Source organism: Oncorhynchus gorbuscha, linkage group LG03, assembly GCF_021184085.1.
Source record: "Oncorhynchus gorbuscha isolate QuinsamMale2020 ecotype Even-year linkage group LG03, OgorEven_v1.0, whole genome shotgun sequence".
Taxonomy (NCBI): Eukaryota; Metazoa; Chordata; class Actinopteri; order Salmoniformes; family Salmonidae; genus Oncorhynchus; species Oncorhynchus gorbuscha.
The window spans coordinates 64274691-64299826 of record NC_060175.1 but is presented as its reverse complement, the minus strand read 5'-3'; the positions used below and the strand labels follow the sequence as shown (position 1 = coordinate 64299826).

The following is a 25136-nucleotide window of genomic DNA, read 5'->3' as shown; positions in this document are numbered from 1 at the left end:
TAAAGCCCTTTTTGCATCAGCAGTTGTCACAAAGTGCTTATACAGAAACCGACCGTAAAACAAACCCCAGAGATCAAGTAATGCAGATGTAGAAGCACAGTGCTAGAATAAATTCTCTAGAAAGGATGGAACCTAAGAAGAAACCTAGAGAGGAACCAGGCTCTCTGAGGGGTGGCCAGTCATCTTCTGGCTGTGCCGGGTGGAGATTATAAGCGTACATGGCCATTACATGGCATGAGTCTTTACTTCAACATTATTGTGTTTTGATGCATTTCTAATATCTTTTAAAAAGCGTTCTAGTTTTATGTTTAGAGCCCTTTTACATCTGTTTGACCAGAAATCAAAGCTTTTGCTTATTCCTAATATTTACGAAAGGAAATGGTTGAAAAATGTATATTTTACATTTGAGTAATTTAGCAGATGCTCTTATCCAGAGCTACTTACAGTAGAAAGTACATACATTTTTTTCTTCATTACTTGTCCCCCTTGGGAATCAAACTCACAAACTTGGCATTGCAAGCGCCAAGCTCTACCTTATATGCTTCACCCTTTTTTTTTTTTTTTTTTTAAAGACTCGTATCTTTCATTTGACACCAGATTTGCTCTTATGAACTTCAGGTGTTGGTGCTCATGGGTCCTTTTACATAGAAATTACCCTAATAATATCTGGCTAAGAGGAAATGATCACCAAACCTATTCAGTCTTCCTTTGCTTGTTTCAGGGATGACCTGACCTACAGTAATTGCTTGCATTATTTGTTATTCCACACAGTCAATTATTTACTGAGGTTAAGCCTAAAGGCCAAACATGCCTTGCAGCTTTTTGTTAGATAACCTTTGGATAATGCCAACATTATAAAAAGGGGAAAAGCTGAGATGAAAGAGGAAGCATGCATTTGGCCATTTCCTCTTTCTCTCTGGATACTGAAAGCATGACTAAATGCAGTTTAGCCAAGGTGCTTTTAAGTGATTTGATTTCCCAGGAAGATGGTTATTTTAAGTACTGCATGTGTGCCATATACTATGAACATCAAACTACTATGAGAATCAAACCAGCCTTTTTATGGATCTACTTGCAAACAGTATTGCTGTTGTTCAAAAAGTAAGCCCTCAAATATCTTGATACATCAAAATTGTTGAAAATTTCAAATTGTTTGGTGCACAAACAGACAGGTATGAAACAAATTCCTGCAAGCTCTGATGAAAAATTATTTAATCGTGTCAAAAACAATGTGGGATTTACAGAACTTTTTATAGAAAACTTTTCCAATTTTGTGAATGTTGCGTTACATCACAACAATGTCACCAACCGACGCCTGTTCGGCAACGGCAGCTCACTTAAATTGGGTGTCCTGAAAGCAAACATTATCCTTATCCAGTTTTCTAGAACTTCTAAGTACCAAACATTCGTTTTTTCCCCCCAGAAATGATTGCTTATGGGTACCTTCATGTTTGTGTAAAATATCACTGTTCTCAGATTATTTTATTAATAGATTTGAGATGTGTATTGAATTTTTTTTTCTTCTCTCAACGCTATATATCCATTGTTAAGCTGGAATGGAATGTTCGTATACTGTATATTTGCCTGTGATATGTGGCTGTCTCATTAGCTATCTTAAGATGAATGGAATGAGCTAATTGTAAGTAACTGTATAAGATGGTGAAAAAAACAAATCTCTCATGTCTTTAAACAATAAAAGCTCATTCTGAAAATGGATATAGAGCATTTTGGAATGAAACTCTTCATGTGCTCCTGCTCCGTGCAGAGCTTTTCCTCAATCTTCTAAGTAAATGAAGACCATTCATCATAAAGGAGACCCAGTGCACCACACAGTTATGGGTGTCTAGTTACCCAATTACTGAAATCCACATTTTCTGTGAAAAAACTACTAATTACAGAGAGAAGTGTCTGGCTAAGCAGTTATGAGTCTGTCTGATCCCCTGGTGTGTTATGTTCTCATGAAGCTAGCCAATTATCCATCTCTGTCCACAGCAGCTGATTGGATACCCCTTTCCAGTCCTTCTCCTGGTAGTTCAGCTCTGAATAGACGTGTGCACACGCACGCTTGTGTAAACTGTCAAAAGTGCACACGTCACACTTGCACAAACACAAGTCACATGCAGACATCACAAACATGCACACAAAAACAAAAAAAACACACAGATGAGATGTGCCTCGATCATCCACATTCCATTTCTCTCCATCCATTTCCAGTGATTGCACAACAGCGGTCAATAAGTTATTTAAGCAATCGGTGGACGGCATGAGTGGAGTGGAGCAGACCTTTAAGGAATGATACGCGCTGTCAGTCACCAGTATAGTTGTCAAGCGAGCTGCCATGCCTTTATTGACGGACTTGCTGCAAGATGTTTCATCTGCCTCTCAACTCCACTTAGCTGCTACAGTACAAGCTAAGTAGAAATGTGGCCTGGTGTCTACCAGCTACAATTGAGACTCAGAATGAATACATAATGATCACCTTTCTGCATTTTTCAAACAAATGTTAAAACTAAAGATAGTCAAATAAAGTTCTCTATTTCTCTCCCAAAATCAAATCCTAGACTGTTGGCATCAGTGATTTTATAGGTTGGCATGTGTAGACTGTCTGTACAGAGAGACGATTTCTCATCTCCCAACAGAAACTGAAGACTAGCACCTATCCTACAAAAGATGGCTGAATACACAGAAACTCATTTTTCCATTTAATTCCAACTGCATTCCAGAATATATTGCTTGGATTTTGAACAGCCTTAGTAATCTTTAGTAAAGGCCAAGGCGAAGCAGAAGCATGCACTGGCAGATAGTGAACTGAAATCTTTCAATCTATCACACTACCAGGCATTTACAGACTGCTGGCTAAAGGGTAGACATTGGGGCGATTCCAGCGATATAGACGTTAAAATCGCATGCAAAAAAAAAAATCACACCTTTAATCTCACATAACGGAGAAACAAAATATAAATTCAACTTTTGATGTGTGTCTATAGTACGCCTTGTGGGGAGAAGTGATTGGACCTCGGATCCATGACAGTGCGTGTGCTTGGCTGGTGAGCGTGTTCCTGTAAGATGTTGTGCCATGGGCTAGCACAAGAACGCGCTCTTTGAAAGTAGGGGTTGTGTAGCGACCCTGGGTTTAGAAGCGCGGCTATCGGCTCTTGTGAAGGCATGCTGGGCTGAGGGTTGAGGATTCGAGCCGCCCTTCCTACCCGTTTCATTACAATGAAAGCGGACTTCTAAATATTGGCATGATGAGGAAATAAAGCAAATAAGATGCGTTATGGATGATACAGGAAATGGACAAGCTTTTTTGCCTGAATAATATACAGGGCCAGGCACCACAACCTAACATTGTATTTATATTTAACTTGATATATAAATAAAAATGTACCTTTACCATTTGAAAGGAGACACGAATATATACAAATTAGAGACTATACTGCCAATCCACTTTTCTTCACAATGGATGGGGTCGGTATATATTCATTTGGGGAAGAAAAAAAAAACTCCAGGACTGGTCAGAGATTAGAAAAATAAACAATAGCTTTTAAATACTTTTTCTGATAGATGTTTTCTAAGACTCACTTTACACCGGTTTGAACAGAAGTCAAAGCCTTTGTTTATTCCTAATTTATAGGTTGGGAAATGGTTTATATGTTGAAGGGGTTAAACCAAGGCCTCATGTCTTTTAAAGGGTTAATACACTGTGTTATGATAAACTGTAAGGTCTCCTCTTCTAGGAGACCTCAGTGTGTATTAACACCTGTTTTGAGTGTTGTGCCCTTCAGACACTATCAATAGGCAGAAACCGCCTAAGCTCATACTCCTCCTGTCTGGGCCCCACCGTGGCTATCTGAGGTTCTGAGAATACGACTGGTTTTCTGAGAACACAAGGCTGCTGCAGGACTGATGAAAACAGCCACCTGTCAGAAGATGCTTGGACTCGTTCACCTTGTTATGACCCTGTACTTGTGATGAAAGGTCAAGTTTCGGTCAAACCCACTTCTGAGCTTTTAATTGCTGACAAGATGGTTGCTGCTGTCAGGGGAAGGTTAGGTTTATTAAAATGTTGTTGCCAGGGAAACTCACACAAGGAGGACTGGGAGGCTATATGAGTTACAGGATGTCTTAGACTTTTTGCAGAACCTGGGAAGAGCTATCATATACTGCACTCTGTACCAACTTAGTCTACAATTGTATTACTAGAGGAGAATTTTAATACTTAAGAGTGTGTTTCCTTTCCATTACTAATGTATGTTTGATAATTATATAGACCTGATCATCTGTAGAAGAAATTGACCAACAATATATACATATCTTAATTTTAAAAATAGTCTTCGCTTTCATTTGACACCACATTTGATGTGCTCCTCTGAACTTCACGTTAGTGCTCATAGGCCTTTTTACATGGAAATGCCGTTCTACAAAGGCAGCATGAAAACACAGAAAATAAACAAGGAGGAAGCACAGATCTCATTGTGATGTTTTTTTTTCAGTTTCCAACAAACTGCACCTGAAACTGAAGACAAAAAAAAAATAAGTTTGTACTACAAGTGCAAATAATTTCGGTGTACAGTATGAAATCAAAGTAAAAACATTATTGATAGAGATCTGGGTTCACATATTGACTAGTCAGGATTAGGGCTGTGACAGACACGGAATTCTCGGTTTACGTTTATTGGTCAGTCAAATGACGTGGTGGTCACTGTAATAACTGCCGTTCGAAGAGCTTCTTTATATTACTATTTTGCGGCTGCACATTTTCTACTCTTCTCTGCTCCTGACTGCATGGGCTGCTTCTGCAGGGAGGGGGGCGTTGCCTATGCAACAACGTTTCCTCACGTTGTAGACTCCATAATACAGCAGAAACGGACTCAACCACATAAATTCCCCGGCCGTCCGGATTATTTGTATTTTTTTACGGTTATGAAGGTTCTTTTTTCATGACAGTCCATAACCGTCGGTTACACGGTAATTGTGCCAGCGCTTGTCAGGATCCCAGACACCTTCTAGTGTTCTTTGAGACCTCCTCTGATATATTCTGATGACCAAGGCTGTATAGCGGCTGGTTCCTGGGGCTATATTTAGCTGTTTACTCAGGCTTCACCGACACAGCCAAGACCCACACACATCACATTCACACTTGGCAACAACAAGAGTGGCAAGAAGTTAACAGCCAACCTTCTACAAGTATTACATAAAAAGTAGTAATCAGTTGCATCAGTTGGGAGAGGCTTAATGGGATAGATTGGGAGGAAATGAAAGACAAATGGAGCTAAAAATAACATTCGGATGATGCATAATCTCTGCCAGACATGGGATCACAGCATTTTATGGGAACCTATTTGTCAACTGCAGAATTTCAAACCAAGTGGATGCAGTTAGTTGAACTATTCTGCATAATGCACAAAACTAACGTAGTGCAAGTACTCCAAAAAGTAACCTTGTTGTATCTTGATACAGATGGCTACTGGTAAAGTTTCAGGAGCATTTGTATATTTGTCGACAACCTTGGACTGATGGAGAAGTTGATAGTAGAACTCTGTCGTACGCTATGCCAAGGGACCTGAGTGGTAGAGTGAGGACATATGAGCTTCCTTGTCCCCCCAGTCTTTCTTATTGTTAGCTAGTTGTTGTGAAAGAAACACATTTTCAATCAGAACGTAATAAAAACGATATATCTGGTAATGGGGTGATTCTCATTCTATCGTGACCCCGAGCAATGGAGCAAAATGCTTTCTCATGGTGGAAGTTTGAGAATCCCCATTCTGCCAATACTTGAGCAGAGATACGAGAGGGAACAAATCCCCATCAGAGTCTAATTAAATTCTGCATTATTAAACGCTCCATAATGAGAATCAAGCTCATCATATTATGTAAGTCAGCGCCCACTGGGCAAAAACTGGTTGAATCAATGTTGTTTCCACATCATTTCGACAAAAACATGTAATGTAATCAAGTTGAATCAACGTTTTTCACCCAACATTTAACCTAAATCCAATGACAGGGTGACATTTTTGGTTGGAGTTCATGTTGAATTCACGCTAGTCGAAAACTCAACCAAATGTATACTGAACAAATACATAAAAGCAACATGCAAAATTGTCAAACATTTTACTGACTTACAGTTCAGATAAGGAAATAAGTCAATTGAAAAAATCATTAGGTCCTATTCTATGGATTTCACATGACTGGTCAGAGGCGTTTAACACAGAGAAATAATCCCCAGTTTCATTAGCTGTCTGCGTGACTTGTCTCAGACGATCCCGCAGGTGAAGAAGCCAGATGTGGAGGTCCTGGTCTGGCGTGGATACACATGCTCTGCGGTTACCGGCAGTTGGACGTACTGCCAATTTCTCTAAAACAATGTTGGAGGCAGCTTATGGTAGAGACATTAACATTAAATTCTCTGGCAACAGCTTTGGTGGATATTCCTGCAGTCAGCACGCCAATTGCAAGATTGCTCAAAACTTGAGACATCTGTAGCATTGTGTTGTGTGACAAAACTACACATTTTAGAGTGGCCTTTTATTGTCCCCAGCACAAGGTGCACCTGTGTAATGATCATGTCGTTTAGTCAGCTACTTGATATGCCATACCTGTCAGGTTGATGGATTATCCAGGCAAAGGAGAAATGCTGACTAACAGGGGCGAAAACAAATGTGTACACAACATTTGAGAGAAATTAGCTTTTTGTTGCTATGGAACATTTCTGCGATCTTTTATGTCAGCTCATGAAACCAACACTTTACATGTTGTATTTGTATTTTTTGTTCAGTATAAATCAAAACTACAAGTTGAACTGATGTCTGTGCCCAGTGGGAAGAGAATGGGAGGGAGGCAGGAGAAGCATTTAATCTCCACACAGGACGCAGCCAGAATACATATGAGGAAGGAAGGCCTGCTCCTCAGACCTGTTTCCATTGTGACCACCAGACAAGTCTATCTACGAGAGATTTAAATCATAAGATCAATGATCTTTGAAATAGATGCCCGAAATGAAGTCAGATGATACAACGCACATCTAAGCCTGCAACGTATTTAAAAAGAGTGTTATCAAATGACACAGGGAATGAATAAGAGGCCATTTCCAACACCCCTCTCTGTTGGAAATCAAATTAAAGGGAAGCTCTTGGCTAGACTAGACTCAGGCCCTACGATAGTGTGTGTGCTCCCTCCCACCACCGTCCCACTCCCCTTGAAGTGGCCTTTACCAGAACCACCATCAGATACAGCTAAGAGCTCTCATTAAAGCCATCATTAGCCATCCTCATGGGGGCGGGCCCTGGCTACATCACAGGACACAAACCAAACCTTAAGTCCATATTAATAGCCCTGATTGGAGCGAGCAGAGGTCAGCACAGCCTGGCTTCCCTCCAGCAGCACGACTCGGGCCACTGAGAGATGTTGGGGCGTGATTTTCAAGAGTGTTTGGAGAACTGCACTTCATTAAAGGATGAAGGCTGCTCTGGGGGAATCTGTGTGTGTGTGTGAGCCCCAGAAGCAAATTGTCTGGCCATTGCCAGAGATTTATAAGTGGGTCTGAATGCAAATCATCCCTGCGTAGACATTAATCTAGAAGGGGGATTTCATTAAGGGTTTTCGCCAGAGAAAGGGAGTTCAGGCGCTCGTAAATTTGCCCTGGCACACTGATTGTTCAGCAGAATCGCCGGGTGAATGACTATACACCAGCAGCCACAGGAAGCAGCTTGCTATATCATGCTTTAATTTCCTATAGAGGGGTCCCAAAACACATGCTAACACTGTTAGGACAATCTGCAGCCTGCAGTTGTTCCCTCAGAGAGGGCTGCGACTCAGATAGTTTGGTAACTAGTTACAGTAAAGATGGGGATATATAAAGTGCTATATGGAAACTGACTGTTTAGAGTTCTATCTGGAAAAGCTTTTGGCCAAAATGAACTGCCTAAAGAAGGACATTTCAAAATGTCAATGAACTGTGCAAATTCTCCTGACCCGTTTTTCACCTGGATAAACACTTAAGTGGGTTGTTTACTTGGATGATCTAAAGATCGCTTAGTCTGCAGACACCCTGCTTAGTGGATCCCTTAATACGTCCTCATTGTACACACAGTGTGTGTCCCAGAATAAGATTACATAAGACCATCATCAACACATTAGTTCAAAGCCAAGTTAGTAAGGGGCAATTTATAAAATGTTTTAAAAAATCAGAACTGAACATTGTTTCCATAACATATTAATATTCCAATTGAAGTTGGACATACATTGAAATTATTAACCAACATTTATAAATCTTTTCAGAGAGCTGCCATACGCAGCCATTTCTAAAACGCCAATATCTGAACGCATAACCTTCAGATTTATTGGGTAATTAAGCACTATTAATTCTATATAAAACATGGTTATTAACCGTGCAATAGACCCTATCAATCTACCCCGTAGAGGACATATTTAATTTCAGTGGAAACTAGAAAACATTTATTTTTTGAATGTCCCAATAGTACAGATATCAAATTCATTACAACCAAGTCAAAGTGGTAGAACATGCCTGTTCTGGCACTGATCCTTTACTTACTGTACACTACAGTACCGACAACAGAAAGGCCAGATTCTCTCTCAGCCCTTCGATCAGCTCTGACTGATGTTCACATGAGCTCCATGGCCCCACTGAAATGAGGGGCGCTTTAGAGCTGGGCATGATTTGTCACACTGTCCATCAATATTTCATCAGGCAAGAATGCTTTTCATGTTTGTTTACTCTAGGCTACGTTTCATGCTGCATTCAAGTGGCAGCCTGACATGGCCACCCCAAGGTCCTGCTGGAGCAATACTGTTGGTGACGCATGTACGGTGCATTTGGAAAGTATTCCGACCCCTTCACTTTTTCCACATTTTGTTAAGTTACAACCTTATTCTACTGAAAACAGGTTTAGACATTTTTCCAAATTTAAATCTTTGCAATGAGCCTCGAGATTGAGCTCAAGTGCACACGGTTTCCATTCCATCATCCATGAGAGGTTTCCACAACTTGATTGGAGTCCACCTGTGGTATATTCAATTGATTGGACATGATTTGGAAAGGCAAAGGCACCCGATGGTCAGTCTGACAGAGCTCCAGAGCTGTCAGAGTTCCTCTGTGGAGATGGGAGAACTTTCCAGAAGGACAACCATGTCTGCAGCACTTCACCAATCAGGCCTTTATGGTAGAGTGACTAGACAGAAGTCACACCCCTCAGTTAAAGGCATATGACAGCCCACTTGGAGTTCGCCAAACGGCACTTAAAGGACACTCAGACAATGAGAAACAAGATTCTCTGGTCTGATGAAACCAAGATGGAACTATTTTGGCCTGAATACCAAGCGTCACTTCGGGAGGAAACCTGGCACCATCCCTACGGTGAAGCATGGTGGTGGCAGCATCATCATGCTGTGGGGATGCTTTTCAGTGGCATGAACTGGGAAACTAGTTAGGATCGAGGATCGAGGAAAAGATGAACAGAACAGAGCACAGAAAGATACTTGATGAAAACCTGCTCCTGAGTGCTCAGGATTTCAGACTGGGGCGAAGGTTCACCTTCCAACAAGACAATGACCCTAAGCACACAGCCAAGACAACGCAGGAGTGGCTTCGGGACAAGTGTCTGAATGTCCTTGAGTGGCCCAGCCAGAACCTGGACTTGAACATCTCTGATGAGACCCGAAAATAACTGTAGCAGCGACGCTCCCCATCCAACCTGACAGAGCTTGAGATGAGAAACTCCCCAAATACAGGTGTGCCAAGCTTTCAGCATCCTACTCAAGAAGACTCGTGGCTATAAATCGCTACCAAAGGTGTGTCAAAGTACTGAGTAAAGTGTCTGAATACTTATGTAAATGTCATACTGCATATACATTTTTTTTTACAAAAAAAGAAACCCGCACCCTGCTCTTGCTAGTATTACTGCTCTAACATAAGCTTTACATATCGGACTCAAGGACTTCGTCAGAGCCTTTGTGAATTATTTAGCTCCACCTACATCCGTTCAATGCATCGATTGGGGTTGGAGTCGAGGGAAAATAAGTGATACCAAATATAACAATATGCATTTCATAAATATTCTAATAAAGTGTGTACATAAAACATATTAAACATGTCTGTAAAACCACAATGAGGACATCAACCCATCAAGCAAGTGTTCATAAATCATTGGGTACAACGCAAGAAAAACATCAGTCATCTGAAATGGTGGCATGAATTATTGTTCACATTTACAACATAGCATGCAAATTATGTCTGAAAATCCCAAAAACAGCATATTTTGCTCAGAGTAATATTTATATCGCCTCCCCTGTCTAATGTGTTAACTTCCTTTATGCCACAAAATCTTTTTAAAAAGGTAGAAATGTCTTATTTTTTCCTCATCTTATTCAACGGTTACCATGCACCTTCAAAAAACATAGCTCTGATGTACCTTTTGATTATTTATTTTTTTTTAAACAAAATGTATCTAACAAACCTGTTTTTGCCTCATCATTATGGGGTATTGTGTGTAGATTGTTGAAGGAAAACACAAAATACAATTTAATACATTTTAGAATAAGGATGTAACGTAACAAAATGTGGAAAAAGTCAAAGGATCTGAATACTTTCCGAATGCACTGACAGTCAGATGTTACTATGGAATACTGAAGCATAATTACAAGCATTTCATGGGCTTTTATTGACAATTACATGAAGTTGATGCAAAGAGTCAATATTTGCAGTATTCACCCTTCTTTTTCCAATCTGCCCTGGCATGCTGTTAATTAACTTCCGGGCCACATCCTGACTGTTGGCAGAACCATTCTTGTATAATCAATGCTTGGAGTTTGTCAGAATTTGTGGGGTTTTGTTTGTTCACCTGCCTCTTCAGGATTGACCACACATTCTCAATGGAATTAAGGTCTGGGGAGTTTCCTGGCCATGGACCCAAAATATCAATATCATGTTCCCAGAGCCACTTTTTCCTTATTGCAAGGTGCTCCATCATGCTGGAAAAGGCATTGTTCATCCCCAAACTGTTCCTGGGTGGTTGGGAGAAGTTGCTCTCAGAGGATGTGTTGGTACCATTCTTTATTCATGGCTGTGTTCTTAGGCAAAATTGTGAGTGAGCCCACTCCCTTGAGTGAGCCCACTCCCATTAAGGCTGTTCGCCTCACTGTGTGTGCTGCCATTCCTGAGCAAGCTCTGTACTGGTGGTGCCCCGATCCCACAGCTGAATCAACTTTAGGAGACAGTCCTGTTGCTGGACTTTCTTAGGCTCCCTGAAGCCTTCTTCACAACAATTGAACCGCTCTCCTTGAAGTTCTTGGTGATCCGATAAATGGTTGATTTAGGTGCAGTCTTACTGGCAGCAATATCCTTACCTGTGAAGCCCTTGCAGGTAACCATGGTTGACAGAGGAAGAACAATGATTCCAAGCACCACCCTCCTTTTGAAGCTTCCAGTCTGATTCAAACTCAATCAATATGACAGAGTGATCTCCAGCCTTGTCCTCGTCAACACTCACACCTGTGTTACTGAGAGAATCACTGACATGGTGTCAGCTGGTCCTTGTGGCAGGGATTCAGTTCATTTGCATGGCAAAGAGGGACTTTGCAATTAATTGCAATTCATCTGATCACTCTTCATAACCTTCTGGAGTATATGCAAATTGCCATCATACAAACTGATGCAGCAGACTTTGTGAAAATTAGTATGGATGTCATCTTCAACTTTTGGCCAAGACTGTACACTCCATTTAATACCACCCCAGCCTCTAACTCATAGACCAGGGATCATAAACTGTATTAAGCCACAGGACCCTGTCATAGACCATAGGTCGAATACACACTCTTCCCTATATAGTGCACTCTTGGTCAAAAGTAGTGACATATAAATAAACGTAAGCATAGCACTAAGTATTAAAGCAGACCCAAGTGGGCTTTTCGCCAGAGAGAGGCCCATGGCTATGTTCCACTTAGTCAAAAGCCCACTGAGGGATCGAACTGTTTTATGCATAACATTACTTAATTATCCAAGTGCTTTGTTGCAGATGCCTCAGTTGTTGTTTTTTAGACATCTTTAAACCGAGGACCTGGTTTGAATAAATTGTTTATATTTCCTGGATTTTATAAACAATAAATGTTTTTGGTTAGATCCCTTCTTTGACATCTTGCGGTTCGAGAAACTATCTCTGCAAAGATTGGGTCAGCATCCAAAATATTGTTTACAGCATGTTGGCCATTCAGGGCTGGGAAATGAGCTAGAATGCTGAATGAGAGTTTGCAGATGTATCTGGCGAGATAAGACATTAAAGTGCTTGCAAAGCCCATTCATTCCCAGCCCCAGAGGACCTGTTGGGATCAGAGAGGAGCCACTCTTATTAAACCTTCTGCAGCCTTCTAATGCATCACGCAATAAGACTGGACCAGGCCACAGTAAATACCATGATTACATATACCCATTCTGCTCAATGACAGAACATCACCTTTTTTTTTTGCTCAGGTTATGTTGTACTTAGTACAACTGGATATTTGTGAAGTTTGTGGCCAGCTAGCCTTAAGTCACTTGTAAGTACAAGTGACTGTTTGTGCCAGTCTGTATTTTGACATTCAGGTGACAGGATTAAACTATGCCATGCTATACTGTTTAACAATGAGGATGACGCGTAACCTTATTTCCTATTTACTTATTGCACCTCCTGGCCTGAAGTACAATTACATAACAATTGAATAATGGACTGTACATTTGTCCGTCAGTCATTCAGAGACTCTTAAATGGTCTTGGGAAGATGCAACTGTGGATGTCTGTTCTTTACAAGAGCTGATTATAGAAGCTGCATATGGTCAGCACAAATACTTAGACAACAGAGAGCTGACAAGGCAGACTGTTTAGGAAACATTAAGAAGAGCATGAGCCACTCTCCCCGCCTGTCTCCTCTCCCGGCTGACTCTGAAACCAACTGCTCCCTCATCTTCCCTTATTTCCAAGAACTGAGTGTGTGTGGTATGAATGTGTGTGTGTGTGTGTGTGTGGTAGGGTAAAACAAAGAACTGGATAGCAGGCTGTAGTGAGATTTAACCAGCTTTAAAGGCTCTTCATGGTCAATCCGTTATCTACAGTGGCCATACAGCATTTACTGTGATACGGCCTATGCAGAAGTCAGAGCATTCATACTTCTTACGCTTTGTGTAGCAGAGCAGAGCTGTTACGAAGGAAGTTGTCAAGGAAATGAGTGTACAGGACCTCACCCCCCCACCATCAACCAATCATGTCAAATCGAAGTTATACAGAGCCCTCCGCATTGTTATAAAATTTGGGAGGCACACGGTGATGCGGTACGGAGCTCGATTTGGCCTCTGCATGTCTCTGGAGGCTCTGCAATTGCGTCACATCCTCCATACGAAGCCTCAATTGGCTTTTTACTCAACCTAATCCAGCTCTACTCCAGCTGGAACCAGCTTGGGAATTCAAGCCTATATTAGGCAGTGAAATCAAATCAACCCCTACCTAATCACCCTAACCTGGGGTTTAGGATATATAGTATATCAAATACATGTGCAGTGGCCCTCTCCCCCTCTCTCAGAACCTGACATGCAGCGCTTCCCAGGGGCTCGCCTCACTGTGCAGAACCATCCAGGGAGACGTGTGTTTACTTGGCAACACAAGGCCTATTGTCAGGTGTCCCTATGACTCTCCCCACTGGTCTGTGATTTGAAAAGGAGATGTGGGGGAAAGAGAGAGCTAATCATGCGCAGAACCCAAGAAAAGTGGCAGTTTAACAAGTGACGTCTCGTCTCATGCAGCAGCTGAAAGACTGTTCTTTTTCTGCCCACGGTATAAATAGACCCGAGGGGATAAAAATAACACCAAGACTAAAATAAAATCATTAAGGCTGTTTGAGACAAAATAGTAGGCTAGAAATAGGCGAACTTTCAAGTTCTACGTCCTTGAGAATAGCGAAACTCAAGATAAGAGAGGTTTCTGTTTGACATTCAAGACTATGCTGCCTCAATGACACGAAAGGCTGATGATTATCTAGTGTCTGATGATATGACGGAAGGCCTATCCCTTCCACACTGCTTTAACAGCATGCAGTAACATATTCAATAGGCATTATAAAAATAAGGACAAAGAGCAGCACGTGAGAAGACCTGAATTACAGAATATGGTCCCAAACTTTCCCAAACCAGAAACCGTGGATTGATGGCAGCATTCTTGCTTCAAGAGGGACACCATTGTTCCTGTTCCCAAGAAAGCTAAAGGTAACTGAGCTAAACGACAACCTCCCCGTAGCACTCAATTCCGTCATCATGAAGTGCTTTGAGAGACCCGAGGGGATAAAAATAACACCAAGACTAAAATAAAATCATTAAGGCTGTTTGAGACAAAATAGTAGGCTAGAAATAGGCGAACTTTCAAGTTCTACGTCCTTGAGAATAGCGAAACTCAAGATAAGAGAGGTTTCTGTTTGACATTCAAGACTATGCTGCCTCAATGACACGAAAGGCTGATGATTATCTAGTGTCTGATGATATGACGGAAGGCCTATCCCTTCCACACTGCTTTAACAGCATGCAGTAACATATTCAATAGGCATTATAAAAATAAGGACAAAGAGCAGCACGTGAGAAGACCTGAATTACAGAATATGGTCCCAAACTTTCCCAAACCAGAAACCGTGGATTGATGGCAGCATTCTTGCTTCAAGAGGGACACCATTGTTCCTGTTCCCAAGAAAGCTAAAGGTAACTGAGCTAAACGACAACCTCCCCGTAGCACTCAATTCCGTCATCATGAAGTGCTTTGAGAGACTAGTCAAGGACCATATCTCCTCCACCCTACCTGACACCCTAGACCCACGCCAATTTGCTTACCGCCCCAATAGGTCGACAGACGACGCAATCGCAACCACACTGCCCTAACCCATCTGGACAAGAGGAATACCTATGTGAGAATGCTGTTCATCGACTACAGCTCAGCATTTAACACCATAGTACCCTCCAAACTCGTCATCAAGCTAACCTCACACTCAACGTCAACAAAACAAAAGGAGATAATCGTGGACTTCAGGAAGCAGCAGAGGGAGCACCCCCTATCCACATCAACGGGACAGTAGTGGAGAGGGAAGTAAGTTTTAAGTTCCTCGGCATATACATCAGACAAACTGAATTGGTCCACCCACACAGACAGCGTCGTGAAGAAGGCTCTTCAACGTCAGGAGGCTGAAGAAATTTGGATTGTCACCAAAAGCACTCACAAACTTCTACAGATGCACAACCGAGAGCATCCTGTCAGGCTGTATCACCGCCTGGTATGGCAACTGTTCCGCCCACAATCGTAAGGCTCTCCAGAGGGTAGGTCTGCAGGTCTGCACAACACCGGGGGCAAACTACCTGCCCTCCAGGACACCTACACCACCCGATGTCACAGGAAGGCCATAAAGATCATCAAGGACAACAACCACCCGAGCCACTGCCTGTTCACCCCGCTATCATCCAGAAGGCGAGGTCAGTACAGGTGCATCAAAGCTGGGACCGAGAGACTGAAAAACAGCTTCTATCTCAAGGCCATCCGACTGTTAAACAGCCACAACTAACATTGAGTGGCTGCTGCCAACACACTGACTCAACTCCAGCTCACTTTAATAATGGAAATTGATGTAATACATGTATCACTAGCCACTTTAAACAATGCCACTTAATATGTTTACATACCCTACATTACTCATCGCATATGTATATACTGTACTCGATACTTTCTACTGCATCTTACCTATGCCGTTCTGTACCATCACTCATTCATATATCTTTATGTACATATTCTTTATCCCTTTACACTTGTGTGTACAAGGTAGTAGTTGTGGAATTGTTAGGTAAGATTACTCGTTGGTTATTACTGCATTGTCGGAACTAGAAGCACAAGCATTTCGCTACACTCGCATTAACATCTGCTAACCATGTGTATGTGACAAATAACATTTGATTAGATTTTTCTGCCAATCTCTAGATAATGATTTAGATAATGATCAGTTTAAGTGTCATGTACACACACCATTTTAATTACATTTTCTTCAGCTGAAATGACCTTTACAGATCTCAGGCAGTCCTGCTATTTATAAGGAGACATCACAATTTAAAATTGCCCTCCACATGTATATGCCATTTAGGATTCAGTAACCAGCAAGACAACCAGGACCGGCGGAAAACGTGTGGCAAGGCGGCATTTGCCACAGAACTTTTCAATCAGGTGTGGCAGCACTACACCACTTTTGATTTAGTTTAATAAAATATATCGACACACGACTATTCAGGGTAAACAAAGTGGTAATGCTGTGCATTTATAGCCCAAAATGTAAATGGGATAATATTTGTTTTATATTCAAACCTGGGCTGACTAAGCAACCTAAACTTTTTCAATACAAAATTATTAACTTGAATTATTCATTAAACACAATAGCTGACAGACTGAGTACATTATTTGTTTGGCCTACAGTGGCAGGACTAAACGATGGAAACCTGCATAAAGCAAGCTCAGCCATGTGAGTTTTATTGTCCAGTCATGTTGCTTTCTCTGGGTCTGTGTATACGAAACCCACAGAGTCTTTTAAAATATAATTAATATTAACAGGTACAAGGTTGCTGCATTTTGACAGGATTTTCATCTTCCCCAAGGGAGAGTTTTTTAAAGCCATGTGATCTGACTAGAACTCTGGTCTCATCCTAGCCCATATTAAACCACTTTACAACAGATAAATCAAGTCATACGGTATAAAACCCAGAGTTTTACCTGTTTAGGTTACCAGGTCAGGAAAAACTACGTGCCCAGATAAAAAAATAATTCACCACACCACTCTGGAAACTGTATAAAACACACTTTACATTCATAATCTCTGTCATATTTCATCAGGATTAAAGAGGAAGAGCACAGACTGCTTAGTAACCAGCATCACATAGCCTAGGCCTCCAGTACTATCTCTCAGTGCTATCACCAATAATGTAAACCCTGGAAGGCCGATGCTACGTATTGTCCTATTAGAGGCTTTAAAAGCTAATGGGCGCCATATTGGTATTCCCCAGAAGCAGCAGTCCTCCACAGGAATTCATGGAATTCTACAGGACAAAATTATGTGCATTTCTTTGTTGAAGTGGGGACAGTATCACTAATACTTGCAAAAAAAAATACTTTAAGGAAAAGGTTTTATTTTCATATTAAATTATGTTCAGTTCGCGTAATATAATTTACAAGTATTATTAAGTTTTCTGTAATAGCATTTACATGTCAAAAACAAATATAGAAGTTCTCCCGAGTGGCACAGTGGTCTAAGGCACAGTCTAAGGCACATTGCAGTGCTTGAGGCATCACTACAGCCCCGGGTTTGATCCCAGGCTGTGTCACAGCTGGCCGTGACACCCATGAGCACAATTGGCCCAGCGTCGTCCAGGTTAGGGGAGGGTTTGACCAGCTGGGATGTCCTTGTCCCATCACGCGCTAGCGACTCCTTGTGGCTTGCCAGGCTCCTGCAAACTGACTTTGCTCGCCCGCTGTACAGTGTTTCCTCCGACACATTGGTGCAGCTGGCTTCCAGGTTAAGTGAGCAGTGTGTCAAGAAGCAGTGTGGCTTGGCAGGGTCGTGTTTTGAAGGACGCATGGCTCTCGACTTTTGCCTCTCCCGAGTCCATATGGGAGTTGCAGCAATCGACTAAATACCAATTGGATATCACAAAATTGGGGAGGAAAAGAGGTAAATGTAAAAAATTATAATAATAAAATTATAGACATGAATAAATAATGAATACATATTTTATTCAACGGAGGAGTAGCAAAATGGCTGTGCGATGATTCAATACGTCAGTCATCCAGGGTTTATATACATCATTGGCTATCACCTAACCAATTATGTACACAGTGTAAAAAATATTATGAACACCTGTTCTTTCCATGACATGGACTGACAAGGTAAAAGCTATGTTCCCTTATTGTTGTAATTTATTAAATCCACTTCAAATCAGTGTAGATGAAGGGGAGGAGACAAGTTAAAGGAGTTGTAAGCCTTGAGACATGGACAAAACTCAATATTAGGAAGGTGTTCTTAATGTTTTGTACACTCAGTTTATATAAACTAGAGCCGGGACGATAAACCAAACCTTGTTGACACCGACCACTTATTGTGGACATTTTGCAAATGTCGTTCATGATGATAAATAACCTATAGGGTCCAACTATAGAAATGTGAAGTTTGAAATGAAATAAGTTTGCTAATATGGGTGATTGTTGATAGGTCAATTGATAGCTGTGTCCCATGTTATTTCAGAAAGCCATGACACCCACTATCTCAGATTGTTCTGAAATCGTTTTGGTAGTTAGAAACAGATAAGCATTCCTGCAACATTATTTTTTATAATTTAATCTCAGAGAAATTAAGTTAATTGATTGGACCAGAATAGGACATTTTAATTAATAGGAGTCATACAATATTCAATAAAATTAGTACCCAACATCCAATTTGTACCCAACATCCAATTAGTACCCAACATCCAATTAGTACCCAACATCCAATTAGTACCCAACATCCAATTTTTTCTCAGTGAATTTGGTGATGGTTACTACATGATTCCACATGTGTAATTTCATAGTCTTGATGTCTTCGCTATTATTCTACAATGTAGAAAAATGTTTTTTTTAAATCAAGAAAACCCTTGAATGAGTAGGTGTGTCCAAACTTTTGACCGGTAGTGTACATATTACCTCAATTACATTGACTAACCTATACTCTGACTCGGTACCCCCTGTATATAGCCTCACTGTTGTTACTATTATTTTTCTACTTTAGTTAATTTAGTAAATATTTTCTTAACTGCATTGTTGGTTAAGGGCTTTTAAGTAAGCATTTCACTGTAAGTTCTACACCTGTTACATTCAGCGCATGTGACAATAAAATGTTTAATGGACTTTTAAATTGAAGAGGGTAATCCTGACAGCGTGTGTATCACTCGGTCTGTGATATATGCTCCATTTCCCTAACCTGTCCCACCCTCGGTGGCTAAACCTCCGATCACTCCCAGACAAGAGCCACCCAGACTGCCCTCCTACATAAAAATGAAACGTATGGAAGTAATTGCATAATTGATCTATCCCAGAGCTTGTACCGCATCCCATAAATATCCTGGATTTATGTCCCTGCCCAACACACGAAATCCACTTAAAAGACTAGCACACCGAGGCTAAGCTAGCCTTGCATGGGAGAGTCCTCAGCCAACTGAGGTTACCTAACAGGGAGCAAACAGACTCCATGACACTAGTGAACCTGACAGCCTGGAGTCTCAGTCTGGTCTCTGGGATGAGTGACCAGGACAGAGAGAGGCTGAGATGATGATGATGAAACCATGGGAAAGCCATGGCAGTTTTTTGTATTGACGACAAAACAAATAATATGACCCTCAGACAGTCACACTGCAAATCTATTTTTGAGTCTAATGCCAGCCAACCGGATGCAAGATAAAACTTGATTTACACAATTAGATTACATAATAGCCCACTACTTTGTAAACATGGTCACCACAAAACAGATGTCATGAAAACAAAGCCCATCAAGTCAGGAACAAAGGAATAAATAAAACATTTGCCAAAAATGATTTCAAGGACATTTCATTCATATGAAATGTTTGAAACCCCATTAAAAACGGATTGCGCCACACAATAACTTCCAGGTGCTTGAATGAAATGTAGTGCCTCAAACGTTTCTAAATAAGGTCAAATTCCAAGCTCTGTATGGCAACACTTCTATGAGATCAAACTGTGCATAAAGCTTCCATTTAATGTGCCCAACAGCTCAGGCCCACAGGGAGAACGCGGTAGGTAGCCTATTGATGGACAGTTCTATTATGGACAGTTTCACATGACCATCCCCTTGTACTGTAAAAATAAAAGTGCACACCCTCCCCTCTCATAAAATGAACTAAAAAAATAACAATTACCACCACATATAACAATAACTGTAGTAATCCTGTGTTTATAAACATGGATATCAACTTGACCACTTCAGCATGGTTTTGTGGCACAGTCTGTATGTGTATGTGACCAATTATTATTATTTTGATCAGAGCCGGCTGCAGACAATGAACAGCTAGGGGGAAATCAGATTTTAAACCTTTTGACGGTATATTTATAATTATATAAAATATATGCAACAATTTTCCACCAACAGGTTTCTGTGCCAAAGCACCATGCAACCAAAAAGCAACGCATAACTGCATACCAATTACATCGAGCACTTTTCATCATAGTTTGCGTTTTCAACACCACTATACAATTGACATACACCATCTGGACAAACAGAAAACGCATCCCTCCCTACTCAGTATCAAATGCCTGGCTTGACAATCTACGAATGTCATTCATCTTTTTGGTGGTTTGTAACGGATGTCTATTTCCATTCATCAAATGGCCGGGGCACAGTTTGGATGCTGGAATTATATTCGAGTGGAATGGATGAATGTGCGCAGGTAGCCTACAAGAGACTTTTGAGGTAGCCTAATCGGATTATTTGTGACTGGTTATGTTCATGCCACACATAAAAAGGTAATACATATTAAAAGTTAATTGACAAATATTTAGGCTATATTGAAGCATTAGGTTCTAGGTCATAAATAGTGACTCGGACCGGAAAAGGAGGCAAAACGCGTGTTAAGCTTTCCTAAATAACTGGGCCTACCGGGAGCATAGGCCTATGTGGCTAGACTATATAGGATGACTTGGGAAAATGATGATTGGCAACAAACAGAGCATCAGTAGTAAAAATACAGCCAGACTGTCCTGTGCCTTTCAAGACCTTATAAATCGGTCAAGAGTAGACCTACAACTGATCCAAATGGAATGAAACATTCAAATAACAGGGTTTTTACACCATTATTCAAATGACATTGTCACTGCTTCAAAATACAAGTTGCACTGCTTGAAATAATACTAAACCATTGTTTTACAACACGTAGCAACCTCACCAAGATATTGTAGCAAACGGTGGGTCAGGGAATACAACTCGGGTCGCTGGTGTGAAAGAAACAAATCTACACAGTGGCTATAGGGTTAATCCGCTTGCTGGGAATTGTAATGTGGCTCATATAGCGAGGTTTACTTCACTGCCCCCATACTTGTTAGGCATGTCCATGTGCTTCAACTACTCAGCCCACCTAGTACGTCCGAGCCGTGAGTGCCTTTGAACGGGGTATGGTAATAGGTGCCAGGCTCACCGGTTTGTGTCAAGAACTGCAACGATGCTGGGTTGTTCACTCTCTAGAGTTTCCCGTGTTTATCAAGAATGGTCCACCACCTAAAGGACAAACTTACACAACTGTGGGAAGCATTGGAGTCAATAGAATATGAGGACAACTACAAATACCTAGGTGTCTGGTTATACTGCAAACTCTCCTTCCAAACTCACGCTAAGCATCTCCAATCCTAAATGAAATCTAGAATCGGCTTCCTATTTCGCAACAAAGCATCCTTCACTCATGCTGCCAAACATACCCTCGTAAAACTGACCATCCTACCGATCCTCGACCGATCCTTGAATGTAATTTATAAAATAGCCTCCAACATAATACTCAACAAATTGTATGCAGTCTATCACAGTGTCATCCATTTTGTCACCAAAGCCCCATATACTACCCACCACTGCGACATCTCGTTGGCTGGCCCTCGCTTCATACCCATCACCAAACACACTGGCTCCAGGTCATCTACAAGTCTCTGCTAGGTAAAGCCCCACCTTATCTCAGCTCACTGGTCACCATAGCAGCACCCACCCGTAGCACGCGCTCCAGCAGGTATATCTCACTGGTCACCCCCAAAGCCAATTCCTCCTTTGGCCTCCTTTTCTTCCAGTTCTCTGCTGCCAGTGACTGGAACAAACTGCAAAAGAAATCACTGAAGCTGGAGACTCACATCTCCCTCACTAGCTTTAAGCACCAGCTGTCAGAGCAGCTAACAGATCACTGCAACTGTACATAGCCCATCTGTAAACAGCCCATCCAACTACTTCATCCCCATACTGTATTTATTTATCTTGCTCCTTTGCACCCCAGTATCTCTACTTGCAGTCATTTTCTGCACATCTACAATTCCAGTGTTTAATTGCTATATTGTAATTACTTTGCCACCATGGCCTATTTACTGCTTACCTCCCTTTCTTACCTCATTTGCATAAATACTTTTTTCTACTGTGTGTTTGTTTATTCCATGTGTAACTCTGTGTTGTTGTATGCATCAATCTGCTGTGCTTAATCTTGGCCAGGTGACAGTTGTAAATGAGAACTTGTTCTCAACTAGCCTACCTGGTTAAATAAAGGTTCAATAAAAACATTATTTTAAAATGGGTTTCATGAGGTTGTTTCCCCCTCCCCTCCAGCCAGGTATTACTCTGCACTGTTTCAGTTAAGTGGGTGTCTGAATAGCTAGCAATTTAACAACTTTTGCAGTAAAATATTTTTACACAACCATCCATTTCACATATGGGAGAACTTAGAGATATGGAGAAACATGGTTGTATTTTGTTATACCTTGGGTAGAGGTATCAACATGTTGGGGGCACTGCCACTTACCTATGTAGGGCCTATTATCGTTCCGTTATATTGTGGCGTTTCAAGCCTACTGGCTTGGCTGAAATAGAATGCGTGTCCAATTTGATCTCTTAGAAAATAACTTTCGATGCAATCTTTTACTTTAGTCTATTTTATTAGTTATAAGTCTATAGAGACTTGTTTAATCTATAACATTATACAAAAGTGTACGTTAGTTGGTGTGCGTTTATCTGGGGTTTAAAGAGCAGATTCCTGCCAAGGATTTAGTAAAATATGGGACATTAATTGCGACAAATGTTTTTCAATAGTGCAGTGAGTGCAATAAATTCTTACTTGTCTTGGGTGATGTTTTCCTCTATAGCACCTAACGTTGCGTGGCTGTTGCCCTGTTGCACCAGCCTACATGTAGCCAGGTGCCGCTGGTACTGGTCTTTCAAGCAGGCGTTTTCCGAACACAATTCGGACACTTGCAGCTCCAGCTCCTCTATCCTAGTCTTGTGCATCTCCAGTAACTCCTGTTGGGTCTCGATAATGTTATTAAGCTCCTTCAGATACTCCGCAGCCCTGGTTGGGTTCTCGGTCGGGCTTTCCATCTCGCTCCGACTCTGGTTGCCCCCCCCAGAACTCTGTTTAATCGAAGCCCGTTTTCAACCTGCGTTATGGCTACGCGCAGTTAAATTCCAACCCGATGTGCCTTTTTGCGCCTCGCCATTGTTTCCATGTACTGTTTGAAAGAGCGAGAATGAAATGTGCCCAGTGCAAAGCGCGTTCCAACGGCAACAACTAATCTCCGAAAACCACTTCAGTTAGGGAAAGAAAACACATTTAACCCTTAAAAGGACGTCGAACCAATTGTCTCATATCATTCATATCCCTTTAGTTTGCCAATTTATCCGAAACATATACGATACTATTTGAAATTAATCCCTTGTAGGCTACCATTCCAAACCCCCGTAAAATGTCTCCTTATCATCCTCCAGTCCACGTTGTACCCGTGACTTTTCGTAAACAGATGGTGGTTGTCAAGTAGGCGGGGATTTCAAGTTTTAAGAATCTGTTTGGTGCAAAATTGCGGTTCAATAAAGCCCTATTCGCACGGTACTAATATCACTAGAGAACGTTGGTTATGTAGGTATGACCCCAAAATGTCAGTTATCCCAGGGGACGATTCGGACGGGATTCGGTTTTTCCAAACTGCCCCCTGTATTTCTTGCGTTAAAAAAAATGTGTTTTATAAATTGACAGTTATAACGGAAGCTTGGATTTTTTTTTTCTTAGCGTGAAAATATTTCAACAAGTCCGGGCAATAGCAGGATATACTGATATCTCGAGCTTGCTTCCCAAATTTCTAAACCATAACAAACTATCTTTGGTATAGTGTCGCCATAATATTTGAATTGAGGAAGTGTGATCATAATCATCAGGGTATTTGAGCGATCCGCAGTAGAAGACGTCCTCAATGACCCCTCCCCCCCACCGAAATGTATTTTTTACGATGCATTTGGGTATCTTCAAGTAATTCGCACAAAACGTAAACAAACGCATTCACTGTGAAAGTTGATACATGTAGGTCCTTCATTTAAAAGGCTACGAGCAGCACTTTGTTTAATTTATCGAATCAGTTATTGTTTCTTGCTCAAACCGCGAATAACACCTGTCAAACTCAGACATTTATCTCAAAACACAAGCGATGTCGATTCGCACGAGACGAGTATTATCAGAGGATTGTGGAGTTTGTAAAGAGTAGGTTATTATGTCTGATATTGTAACTCTCCTGCCATGTCAAAATAATGGCAGATTCGTAGGGGACTAAATTTACAGATCGTGTGTTTTATTCCCGCGCACATAATAACATTACCCGACCTCCCCCAGCAAAACTAATCCCGGATTAATCTGGGACGGGATTAGTTTTACTGGGGGAGGATCTGTCATTTTAGTCCCGTCTGAATCTGCCATGTCAGTAATATTGACATGGCAGGAGAGTAACAATTCCAGACAGAAAAGCCTACTGTTTTTTGGCAAACTCCAAAGTCCTCTAATACTGGTTCGAATCGACATCCCTGTGTTTTGAGATAAATGTCTGCGTTTGACAGGTGTTGCTTCCGGTTTGCGTATGAAACAATAACTGATTCGATAAATTGAACGAGGTTTATATAGTCTATTAACTTTCACAGTGAATGCTTATGTTTATACCTACGTTTGGTGCGAATGAATTGAACTTCATAGCAGGCTAGTGATAGCTTTGCAATGGTTGCAGTTAGCCACTGATTCCTTCCAAACCACTCATTGTTGAATTTGCGATTTCAAACTTCTTGTGTAATGTTTATGTCCAATGGCCGATGAGCACCAATACGTTTTATCTATAATTTCTCTTAATTATTTCTCTTCATATGATAAGAATTAAAAGGGATTTTCCAGCAGGATGAAAACCAGCCCCATCGCGGACCATGATGTCCTGCTCCCAGACAAACTAAACAACTTCTTTGCTCGCTTTGAAGACAATACAGTTGCAACGACACGGCCCGCTACCAAAACCTGCGGGCTCTCCTTCACTGCAGCAGACGTGAGTAAAACATTTAAAT

General features: G+C 41.2%; 1 protein-coding gene across 4 annotated transcripts in view; it reads right to left on the bottom strand.

Moving 5' to 3' along the window:
- LOC124031693 (IQ motif and SEC7 domain-containing protein 1-like) overlaps positions 1–23867 on the bottom strand; it is a 176319-nt gene extending 152452 nt beyond the window's left edge. For 2 of the 4 annotated variants that reach the window (XM_046343259.1, XM_046343260.1), the window contains exon 1: positions 22888–23867. In XM_046343259.1, the coding sequence (XP_046199215.1) occupies positions 22888–23147 (260 nt within the window). In that variant the 5' untranslated portion in view covers positions 23148–23867. The remainder of the gene's footprint in view (positions 1–22887) is intronic. The other 2 variants (XM_046343262.1, XM_046343269.1) reach the window with 2 other exon arrangements.
- Between the last annotated feature and the right edge of the window lie 1269 nt (positions 23868–25136).